The 12,554-nt window shown below is 40.6% G+C and overlaps 1 protein-coding gene across 1 annotated transcript; it reads left to right on the top strand.

Moving 5' to 3' along the window:
• Window positions 1-11,693: 11,693 nt before the first annotated feature.
• Window positions 11,694-12,230, top strand: MSGN1 (mesogenin 1; the record flags this gene model as incomplete). The annotated part of the gene is made up of 1 exon (XM_081345205.1): window positions 11,694-12,230. One exon carries the CDS (start codon window positions 11,694-11,696, stop codon window positions 12,228-12,230), a length of 537 nt encoding a protein of 178 aa, XP_081201331.1.
• Between the last annotated feature and the right edge of the window lie 324 nt (window positions 12,231-12,554).

Below are 12,554 nucleotides of genomic sequence, written 5' to 3'. Positions count from 1 at the left end.
TGTCCCCAACAGTTATTGGTAGGTGACTTGACAAATTTAGGGAGAAATAATTCTTGACTAATAGACTCCCATCCTATTGTCTGACTAAATTGGGAAGGCAACAACTCTAAATAAATGATAAACATGTTGTCTTTGGCCTTTCCTTTTCAGCCTGCTCAACCTAATTTGAGTCTTTGGCACCAATGTGTTAATGCAAGGTTTGTTCTCTTCAACATGATGGCAGGTGACTTGCATTTTAGAGTCTGATAGATTTATAGTCTTTGATCTTTTAACCAGCTTCGCAGCCATGAAAAGATCAGTTCCTCTTCAGAGCAACCCTGCAAATTTGCATTCAGCATCCCCAACCATATTTATTAGGTAATTATATCAGGGTCAACATTTATTTCCCATTCAGTAATGTCAGATTAGTAGCAAATCACAATTCTATGTGTTTTTAGGCAGAAATAAAAATGGAATTATAAACCTATCTTACTACACTCCATAGGGATCTACTTCTGAATAAATAGGTCTAGTCTTATGATTAAGAGGTTATCATGCATAGCATTGCAAAATTAAGGTGATTTATAGCCAACAAAAGAACAATATTGTAAATAATAAAATCCTTCTCCAAAAATACATTGTGATAGAATAAACCACACAAACAAAATATTAAAACCATTTCCAAATATTGTTGCTCTTCAAATAACAACTGAGGGTATGTTTCAAAATACAAGATCTTATTTGATTTCTATTTTTATATAATTCCAGACTAGATAGAGAAACCCAAATAGCTTCTTTGGCAAGAATATTTGGCATCAACAGAGGGATAGCATGAAGATCACGAGAAGCTATACTACAGTTTTATACAGCATTAGTGAGGCCACACTTGGAATATTGCATCCAATTCAGGTCACCGTGATTCAAAATAAAATGCTAAGGCCCTAGAAAGAGTGCAGAAAAAAGCAACAAAGATGATAAGGGGTCTGGAAACTAAACTGTATGAGGAATGGCTAAAAGAACTAGGTCTTTCTAGCCTAACAAAAGAGAAGACTTAGGGGTGACAGGATAGCTGTCTGCCATGAGGGTCTCTCATAGATAAGAGAGGGTCAACTTATTTTCCAAAGCACCAAAGTGTAGGGACAAGAAGCAGTGGGTGGAAGCTCGTCAAAGAGAGATCCAATCTGGAACTAGCAAGAAATTTCCTAACAGAGAAGAATTGATCAATGGAACAGATTGTCTCCTGGAATTGTGGGTACTTCATTGCTGAAGGTTTGCAAGAAAATATTGGAGAATTATTTGTGCAGGATGGTATAAGGTCTCCTGCCCTGATTAGAAGACCTCCAAGGTCCCTTCCAGCTTTATGATTCTATTCTATTCTATTCTATTCTATTCTATTCTATTCTATTCTATTCTATTCTATTCTATTCTATTCTATTCTATTCTATTCTATTCTAGTCTAATCTAGTCTAGTCTAGTCTAGTCTGTCATAAAGTATCTAGTGCCAGTACCAATATACCCTTTCTAATATTTTTAATATCCACTTTGAGGAGATGCTCTGCATGGGGGTGGGGGCTTTCTTTGAGATTGACCCAGAGTTTAAGTCTGATTTGAACTGGAATGTTAATTCAGGGATTTCCTAAGTGCCAATGCATCCTATATATTATCAGTGAAGGCCTATAGAGTACAGAAAAGGACATTTTCTATTATTGTATCTACTCTAACTTTCATCAAGAATCATGAGATGCTCTGGGTTCTGTCCTTTGGGAGTATTATCTGGCACAACCCAGAGATTAAGCACGCCTCAAACCTGCTGGCCTTTTGTAAGACCTGGTTTGTTACAGAGTCTGGTTTGTAGCTGAGCCCATTTAATGGTTGTGTTGTTATTGATTGGCTTTCTTAAAAATCTTACCTGCTGTATATTTTATTCATTATTATAATTTTCAAGTCTTGTTTTAAATCAGTATACAGTATATAAATGGACTGAATCAAATCAATCAATCAATCGCATCTTTCAAAGATATATCTCTGTGTCAGGCCTGCCTGTTGGCTGATAAAGTTTTGTTGATTAGTTTCATTTGCTTTATATTAATTATTTTATTATACATTCTTCACAGTTTAGAAATTATTAGAATGATATGCAATTTAAAATTTGTTTTAAAATATATTGGGAGCCTGTAGAAAGCAGAACATTGTGTCTATATATGAAAAGATTAACATTTCTACCTCAACCTCATGGAATAATCCAGAAGACCTAGTGGAAAATATGCTTTTGATTCTGTTTTCTTCCTTCCTCTATTATGCACCCATCTAACTGATCATCTACTAAATATTCCTATAAATCTCAATGAATATTTCCAAAGTCCTGCAAGATTTTGCAAGTAGTTTTTCCAACACCTGGAAAACTGGGATATGTTCTCAGTTCTGTTATATATTCTTTTAACCCTATTTTTTGGCTTATTTAGCCTAGTAGCACTTTTTTTCTGCAGAATTTCTTTCAAAGTATGCTTCTGAAACATTTCAGCTGCTAATATAGTTGATCTAAGACTGCTGTATGTGTCTGTGAGATTTCAATTTCAATTGTTTTTGAAGAAAGAAGTTATGATTACATGCCCACAGTCTGATGTGTGAGTTCATCAAAGCTTGAGAGATCAGATCAAAAAGAATAAAATTCAGGTTTCCTTTTCTCTCATTTTTTCCCTTGCTGAATACAATATTAATATTAGTCAACTGCATTTGGTTGAAAATCAAGTTTGTAGAAAAACCTAGAGCTTTTAAAGCAGGGCTGCATAGACCTGAATGACCACAGGAAGGCAGCAAAGCATCGTAGTTTTCTGCATCTCTTTGCTACCACCTACTGGTCATTTGGATTTTTGGAGCCTAGATGTCATAACCTTAAAAGTAATTATGCCAATTGTTTCCAAGTACAAACACTAGGCCTAATTATAAACTTCTGATTATTCCATCCAACTTTTGAGCAGACATTTAGTTTCTGCTAGAAAAAAAGAGCAGGACAAATAACACCTGAGCCACAGCAGCTTTGTCCACTGTGGCCAATGACTGTGCTGGTTAAAAAAATTGTAAGCTATAGTACCAATCATCTGGAGAAAATCAAAAACACCAACCAGATTCACAAAGGCCCATGCCAGATAGATGAATAATAGCACGTTGTGTCATTGCAATGGGACCCTACAGACATTTCTGAAACTCAAGCCAGAAATCAGTTTTAGAAGCCATCCGATTCCAGGAGGAATCCCAATTTCCAGCATGAAATATCAGATTCATTAGATACATTTTGGAAACCTGCTTTTTAAAATATATACATATATTTTAAAATTGACCCAGTCATCAAATTAGCTCCTGTGGCTGATAAGAAAAGCTTCTGAAATGCATAAAAGGAAAAAAATATTATTCCAAACTTGAAGTGTCATGTTAAAAATAAATGGATGACAGATGCATTTTAAAATGATACAGAAATAAAATTATTGCCGTGTGAAAGGCAATAAATTACTGAAGTTGTAGACCTATGGAGAAATCACTGTTTCTTTGTTGAAATAATCAGCATAAAATAACATTTTTATATTAAGGGAAATTGCAAAGTCATGGGATACTTGTCTGCTAAGTTATTGGTTCTGGCAATGAAAACAGATTCACATATACTGTTCAATTCCTACCCCCTGCAGTTTTCCAACATCTAATGTGTTGTGTACATTGGGGGGTGCCTTCCTTAATTCTTGCAAATAGGTGTAGAATAGCCTTTAAGACTTGGCTCATACATCCCTGTGCCATTGCTTATTGTGTGACTCCATTGAAAAGATCTCTAGAACCAACTTCTGCTTTTCAGCCTCAGATATTGCCACTATAGAAGCCACCACTGATTCAGGCTTATTCAGATTGAGTTTCCAACACTACCTGCGGTTCCTGAAATTATGTCTTATTGTTGCTAAATAAGAATAGCAAGAACTGGTTTACCTAAAGATTACTGCTCGGGCTTACGACTGGTAGAGGTTAAAATGTTACATCATTCAAATATTGCCATATGCTAAATGAAATAAAATAAACTCAAGTATTCAGGTTATGTTAAAGGAGAATGAATGAGCGAATCCACCAGAGTTAGCTTTTTAAAATAAAATAAAATACTTATATCACTGCACACATAAACAGCAAATCCTAATACATTCAATTTACAGCTCATTTTTTGAGAAATATTCTGGACTGTAGCCTACTTGGATTATTTTGTGAATCAGTAAATGTTACAGATTAGTGTTCATATTAAACGTATTAAGGCAATGAATTCAATCTTCTGAAACACAGGTATTCTATTTATTCTCTGGATTCTGGTACTAAGAACAGAAGACAGCCCCATTTTGGTAAAATGTATGTTTTGGTGATCAGCTAAATAAAGAATAAGGAAGACTAAACTCTTCAGCCATTCCTTTCTCTTTTCCGCTAATTGAAATGAAAAGCAAACATTAAAGACCAACCACACAGCATAGTATCCTTTCAACTTCTGTTAACAGGGGTATTAAAAAAGGCCTTCCCCAATATCAGCTGGAAAACACCAAGTCATAAAAACCCTACTTAAAAGTAGAGGTGTAAATTCAGCACATGGGACGGTTTTCATCTAGGGAACCAGTTGATTAGAGGCCAGATGTCTTAATGAATTGGGAAGTTACTGTCACGTCTCAGCTAGTTGAGATTGTCACTTCTCAGAGGATCAAATGTTCACATGGAAGGGTTTTGAAGAGCATGTGATCTTACAAGTGTGTGAACAAAGCATACCACTTGCACAGGACACCCCTCAGCACAATACTGATGCTTCTGGGTATGCAGTCGGTGACTGCCTTAACTCTGCTTTTAGGCAAGTGCCAACAAAGTCAATACAGATTTGCCTGCTTCACTGCAACCTGAAAGACAAAACATGCACAACCAATTGGGATTCATTCATGTATTTGAGACCGGTGGTTACACAATAGCTAGCCTTTTTCCTCAATATTCGTATCAAACAATCTCATGAAAGAATCCACACACCTTGGAGAGTGAAGTATGTTAGGGCCCTGTATTTTCCAGTTCTGCTGACTGTCAGTTTCAACATGCAGGCATTCTCCAGTTCAATAAATATGGTGACCTTGCTTCACAGATGGTTCAAACTCAACCTCCCTCAGTCTGGTACCCTCCAGAAGTGCTAGACGTCAGTTCCCCAATCTTTCAAAACCTTGTCTCAGCTGTCAAGATGATCATGAATGACAAATCCGGACACTAGTAGCAAGACTGTAGATTGCATTCTCAAGAAAATTCATATTGTTTCTGTCTGATATGGATGGCTAGCTCTCAGGTTGAAATGGTTTAATTCTAAAGGGACGGTAGAAATAAATGAGCTGTGATTGCTTGTTAAGCCGTTCATATATTGTTTTGCATTTTAACTTTTACTGATCAAATTTATCTCGTTTTTATTTAACAGCCCATTTCCATTTTGGCTGCTCTGGATCAATTCAGAATGCCTCTAAATAAATAAATAACAATAGAAATGATTAAATATGTGTACCCAGGACAAGTCAAAACTTATTTTATGCTGAAAATCATATTTGACTAAATAGACTAAAGGAATCATGAATAGAAATTATAGTTTTATTACAGGGGGAAAAAATCAGGGCAATCTTGTTTGATGCATGTTTTCAATGGAATTCCCCCTCCCAAAAAGTGAATTTGACACAACGGTATCCTTCTTTAAGATTTAAATTATTCAGTAGAGATGTATGAAATGCATAAAACAAATCTTTGTTTTCATTTCAAAAGTATCCATTTTTTCTGTTACTAAGAAAAGCATCTGCTTCTTCCCTGTAGCATTTTAAAGAAAATGCTGCTCATTAGTAGCATTTTACTATTGATAATTATTTATTTTAGCAACCTACTTATGCATTTGGAATTAGGACGAAGGAACTCATTATCAACAGTGAATGAAGATTAAATGTCTGCCTTCAGATTGCTGAATAAATTAATGGAGTGAAAAATAAAGCTGCCATTCAGGCAGAAAATGCCTTTATCATTTTTCAAAGTGTCACTGAACAGACCTATAATATTAGCTCCATAACTCAAATAACCTTCAGTGTTATGGGATTACTATATGACAAAAATGATCTCGCCCAGATTTGTATAGGATGGAGGAAAAAGTAGAGGTCAGGGATATAAAATTGAGCTTTTAAATTTGCTAAAGTAATACAATATGTACAACTTACCCATTTCGGCTATTTCATTTCCTGGACAGGCCAGAAAAGTGAACAGTTCCATGAATCTATCTACAGTATATGAGCAATTAATAGTGTCCTCCATTTGTCACTATGCTAATATATTACTAATGTAGATGGACATTATTGGACACTCCCACCATAAATGTATGATAAAGCTGTAAATAGCTTCAGTAGTAGGGTTTGTATCTTATTTCTTCTTTAACAGCATGGAGAAAAATTAATATTCATTTCTGTAATACAAGCAGCAACAATTTACCTCACAACTCTACACTTGTCAATATTACATCCTTTCAAACGTGTTTGCAAATAGGCCTTAACTAATCTAATCAGTAAATTAAAATCCATAAATAATATATGTTTACCAGTTCAGATATAGGAAGCCACTTTCTACCACCGGAGTGCTGTAACCGGTAAATTGTCCTTTAATTCCTTAGACCTAAATGTTTCAATCACAAATATGAAATGCAGGAATTAGCTGGTAATCTTTCCAAAAGCAAAAATGTGGAGCTCCAAGTATATCTCAAAGGTATTTTTAGTAATATTAGTTATAAATTGTGTATTCATTTTCATTACATACCAGACTTTGAAATGACATAATTTTAAAGAGACCCCATTTCTACTTTTTCTCCCACTAATTAAAAGAACTGGCCTGTGTCCTCAACTGTCCATCCAGCAAGAGAACAATACAGTACTTATATTAGGAAGAACCATCTCTCTTGCAACCTCTGCATGGCCATCTTAATATCCACCAGAGAAATCAGTTTTGTGGGAAGCACAGAAAGCGCAAAAAGGAATCCAAAAATGGGATTATCTGTGGATGTGATGTTGCAGGCAGCTCATTACTTAGTCATTTATAACACTATTTAGTAAAGAGACCTGTATGACATAGAATACCTTTGGGTATGGTAAATAACCAGCTCTATTCACAAACTGCCTAAAAAGATACTTCTACTAAGCCACTGTCTCTGATAAGCAAGAGGAAAAAGGAATGGAAAATTAATTTTATTCTTACTAGAGCTGAATAAAGAGGTGCTTAGGATGCACAGGGGCTTTATGGTCGTAAAAGAAAACTGTCCCTGCTCTGCATTCTTTTTGAAATGTCATCTATCTTCCAGGAGCAGGAGGAGGAGGAGGGGGACGAGGAGGAGGAGACAGCCTGACAGCAGGTGGGACAGGATTTCATTGAACTGGTGATCCTCTAGGCCAGGGGTAGGCAACCTTGGCTCTTTTATGACTCATGGACTTCAACTCCCAGAATTCCTGAGTCAGCATGGCTCAGCTTGGAAACCTCTCCCTTTCCCCTCAACATGGCTGGCTCAGGAATTCTGGGAGTGCCCAATAGTCCAGTCCTAGCTTCACTACTGAGTAAGACAAAATAGCTTAACTACAGTATTAACAGCCATTAATTGGGGTCTCAAGTTTAAGAAGCTATTCTACTTGCCCTTCCCAAGACTTGGAGACCACTGCATTCCTCCTTGCCTATCAGAACTCTCTGGATATGTTTCTCTGGATTCCTTTCATTCTAGAAGGAGAGGTTACCAAAACATTTGAAAACTAGACCACTGAATATATACTAGGAGAGAAACATGCTGAGATAATAAGAGGAACAGAAAAGGCAGAGATGAGGATTTTGACCTTCACATCAAGACTGGTAAAATTCTACATCTCACCTGACACACTCCTGGTGTTTAAAATTTGATGACACATCCTTTGGGAGGAGTAAATTATGCTCAAAAATTTTAGTGCCACTTTATGGAACATCACTTCCTGCTTAAGCCAGTTTATATATGAGACTAAATTAAATAACATTTCCTTCACCATACTCTTGAAAATATCGCTTGGAGAATAACTAGACAACTATAATGGGAAATTATTAGTCTTTTCACAAAATTGCACTTCATATTGTTCCTTGGGGAAGCGAGGATATTGAAACTCATTTTAAGCCATTCTTCAGCTACAATACAGAAATACCCTTATTCCTCTTTCAATACAGTACTATGTCATTTTTCATGATCACAATAAAAGAAGCAAAGGGAAGAATGAGAAAAAACAAGAGCCATGAATATGCCTTAGAAATTAAATACTGAGTTTAGCTCAATGCAATGTGGATTGAAAATCTTTTTTCACTGTACAAAAAATGTATGAAAACAAGTACATAAAAGACTATGGAATTAAAATAATACATCATCCTATAATATCTACAATAACTAAGAAATTGTTCTTAAGAGCAAACTGCACATTAAGTTGAATACATACTTTTTAATGCTGTTTAAACTGGTATTTAATTTGAATAAAAAAAATTGTCAGCCCAAAGCACACTCTTGATCCCAAACCAATTCCCATTGGAAATCATTGATTTCTATTTGCACTAATTATGCTGATTGTAAGCCTTTCATAGCCTTTACACAGATAGTTAAAATATTTTTGTTACCATCAGATTTTAGTGCAACAAAATGTTTAATTTTCATAGCTATGGCTCTTGTTTTTAATTCTTCTGACATTGAATGTTGTGTTCAATTGTATTCCAATTACATTGTTATATATGGCTTTGAGACCTTTTTATGGAAATAAAATAAAATATTGAACTAAAGGGCTGTGATGGTTCCATATCAAATATTTCTATTTGGTGGTGGTGATTTCAACATTAATGTGAATTAAAAGTAAAGGGAATACTGCCCACAGAATGCTACACACAAAGTCTGAAGATGAAGGCGAGGGGGGGGGAGAAAGAGAGAGAGGAGTCTACAGAATAAGCAGAACTTCACTTGTGCAATGTTGGATATCACACTATACCAGGGGTCGGCAACCTGAAAAAGCAAAAGAGCCACTCGGAACTGGTTCCATCACACACACAAAAAAGTGGGAGCCGCAAAAAATGCATGTGCATGTGTCCATGCACGCGCACGCACAAAAAACAAAACATTTTCCGCATGCGCAAAATGGGAGGCACCTGTGCGACGACGGGTCTCCCTGGTGACGGGCGCCTTCAGCCCAGGCGCTGCTGGAGCCACCCCCGGGACCTCCAAACCGCTGCCCGTTCAGAGAGGTGCGCGCGCAGCTCTCCAAACCTTCCCACTCTCCAAACAGGCGGCGGCGCCACCTTTTTGCAGACCTGCCACCGCCCGTTTGGGCGGCGGTAGGTCTGCAAGCTGCCGTAGTCTGTTTGCAGAGTTGTTGCCTTCAGAGTTGCTGCAAACAGGCCGCAGCAGCTTTCCCAAAGGGCGGCGCCACCGCCCGTTTCGAGAGGTGCACGCGCAGCTCTCCAAACCTTTGGAGAGCTGTGCGCGCACCTCCACCCGAACGGGCGGCGGCACCACCCATTTGCAGACCTGCTGCCGCCAGTTTGGAAAGCTGCCGCAGCCAGTTTGCAGACCTGCCACCTTCAGAGGAAGGCGGCAGCTCTGCAAACAGGCCGCGGCAGCTTTCCAAAAAGGCGGCGCCACTGCCCGTTCAGAGAGGTGCGTGCGCACCACTGCCCGTTCGGAGAGGTGCGTGCACACCGGGCGACGGAGCCGCAGGAGATGGCTTAAAGAGCCACATGCGGCTCTGGAGCCGCAGGTTGCCGACCTGTGCACTATACACTCCAGAAACACTTCCTTCATATACAAATTAAATGGGAAAAGTGTAATCAGAGATGCCCATGCAAAATATCAGAGCAGCAAGAGATATCAGAAATAACAGCCTTAGCTACGATTGTAAGATTTGCAGTCGTGGTGAATATCTGTAGCTTGGGTGTAGAATGAGAGTGAAAGTTCGTTCTCTGAGCTTGTGGGTTGGTTTCCGAAACCTTTCGTCACCAGGGTAGGTAACATCTAGAAACTGAAGATGTTACCTAGCCCGGTAACGAAATGTTCAGAAACCAACCCACAAGCTCGGAGAATGAACTTTCACCCTCACAATTATAAGGCTTTTGGAATATTTTCTTTTAAAAGTATGGGGGTGCACTGTGTATCTTGCAAACTCATTCAGTTTTATTTATCAAATTTTGAAATGTCCCATCTCCCTCATAGAGGAACTCTGGGCAGTGTGCAAGTAAAATATTTTTTAAAAGTGTATAAAATTTAAGAGGCAAGGTTGAATAAAAAGTCAATATTAAAAGGTAATTAAAAGGCGGGTGCTAACCAACCCCATAGCTAACCAACCCCATAGCTGAGTTGTCCTGTGAGCCCCAAGCAAGGCAGCAGAATCATTTTTCACATCTTTCTAGGCCAGGAGAGTGGGTGCCTGCCTTCCCATGAGGTTAGCACATGTGATGTTGGATATGGCCAAGAAGATACAGCACGACAATTTCCTTAATGGGATATTGGTATCAGTGTGAGGTTGAAGAGGCTGTAGGCAAAAGGCAAAACTTTCCTGTAAAACAGTATGTGGTTACAGTGGGGAAGGTCTTGACCAGGAGCAAGGGGACCCAATCCATCACAGAAAGCCACTTGAGAAGCAACCTGGAACTAAGGAGAAATTTCCTGACAGTGAGGACAATCAACCAGTGGAACAGCTTAGCCTCAGAAATTGTGGGCGCTTCATCACTGGAGATTTTTAAGAAGAGACTGGACATCCACCTGTCTGATACGATATAGGTTCTGCTCAAGCAGGGGCTGGACTAGAAGACCTCCAAGGTCCCTTTCAGCTCTACTCTACTCTACTCTACTCTATTCTAGATTTGGGCCAACTTACACTGCAGGATGCTTTTGTGGGGAAAAATGAGTGGCGAGAGCCCTACGTATGCAAACTTGACCTCCTGGAAAAAAAAAACAAGATGAGACACCAGTACGATACACATTTTAATGAAATAACTTTGATATCAACTAAAAAGTGCTTTACTAGAGCACAGGTAGAATAAATAATACCCAAAGCCCCCTTTTTATGTGCTTCATCATGTGCTTTGATTCTTTGCTCTCTTTTTTAAAAAAAAAAATGTTCACGAAACGTGCCGAATTCAAGACCGTCAGCTTCTCATGTGCTAGGAAAGTGAGATGCATTTAGGCGAGGGGCCGCTAGGAAAAAGGAGAGAGACCCTCTTTCTTTCTGACTTGAAACAATCCCACACGGGATGTTTTGTGCGATGCGTTTCCCCCGCCAAATCCCCCAGGTGGCCCGGTTAACATATCAAGCAGCCTAGGCCGATGGCCTTTGCCAGGCGCTGCTCCTGCTCCCAGCCTGGGCCGCCCCCTCCTCTTTTTCGCCCTCGCCCGCCACTGAGCCGAAATGGCCTTTAGCCGAAGGGCGCTAATTATCCTAGCGAAACGGAGAAGACGCCGGCCGGGGAGTTCATTTGGGTCTCCCCGCTCTTCATTTGAATGCCCGCCACTCCCTTGGCACCCGCTGTCCCCTTTGGTCACCAAGCCCCCCCCCCTCCCGCTCCCATAAAAGCCTCTCCCGAGGCCAGGACCCCCGACGTGGCTTGCATGCGGCCGCGGGCAGGACGCCGTGTCCCCTAAGCCTCTGCCTCAGGAAGGGCCGACGGAGAGCATGGACGCCGAGCCCCCTCCTTTCTTCTCCTCCTCCTCCTCCTCCTCTTCCTGGGACTGGAAGGCCGGCGGCGGCGGCGGCGGCGGCGGCGTTGGGGCTTTGGAGCTGGGCCAGAACTCGCCCGCGCAAAGCCTGTCGCCGTCGCCGTCCTTCGACTCGTACGCCTCTTCGCCTTATCCCCTGCTGGTGGACGTACCCTGCGGCGCCGGCGGCGGGAACGAGGGCGGGAGCAGCCTGAGGGGATACCCGCTAGAGGAGTTTCCCTCCGTCTATCTCTCGCGGCCCGGGCAGGGCCAAGGTCAGAAGGGGCCCAAAGGGCGGATGTCGGTGCAGCGCAGGCGAAAGGCCAGCGAAAGGGAGAAGCTGCGGATGAGGACGCTGGCGGAAGCCTTGCACACGCTGCGCAATTACCTCCCGCCCATGTACACCCAGCGGGGCCAGCCGCTCACCAAGATACAGACGCTGAAATGCACTATCAAGTACATCGGCGAACTCACGGATTTGCTGAACACCGTCAAGCAAGGGCAAATGCCTTGAAGGCTTTGGGGAGCTTTGCCCTCTCTGGAAGGCAACCTATCTATCAGATTCCACACACACACACACACACACACACCCCGCGCTCCACTTGACAGGCTTCGGGTCTATTTTTTAAAAGTGACATTTTTACGAACAAATGTGGTCAAACCCCTTTCCAGTGGAGGACGCAGTCGTGCGGGTACAGAAGTGGTTTGCCCATTGCTTTGTTCTGGGATGTGTCTTTTTCATGGACTTTTTGATCTGCAGTCCTGGAATTTCCTCATGGTCTCCCCTCCAAGTGCGATTCCTACTTAGCTTCCAAGATGGGTCAGCTATTACCAGTTG

This window comes from Vipera berus (genome assembly GCF_964194415.1).
Source record: "Vipera berus genome assembly, chromosome: 1".
In the NCBI taxonomy this organism is placed as follows: Eukaryota; Metazoa; Chordata; class Lepidosauria; order Squamata; family Viperidae; genus Vipera; species Vipera berus.
Note: the sequence above shows the minus strand (reverse complement) of the source record. Positions and strands in the feature narration are given on the sequence as shown.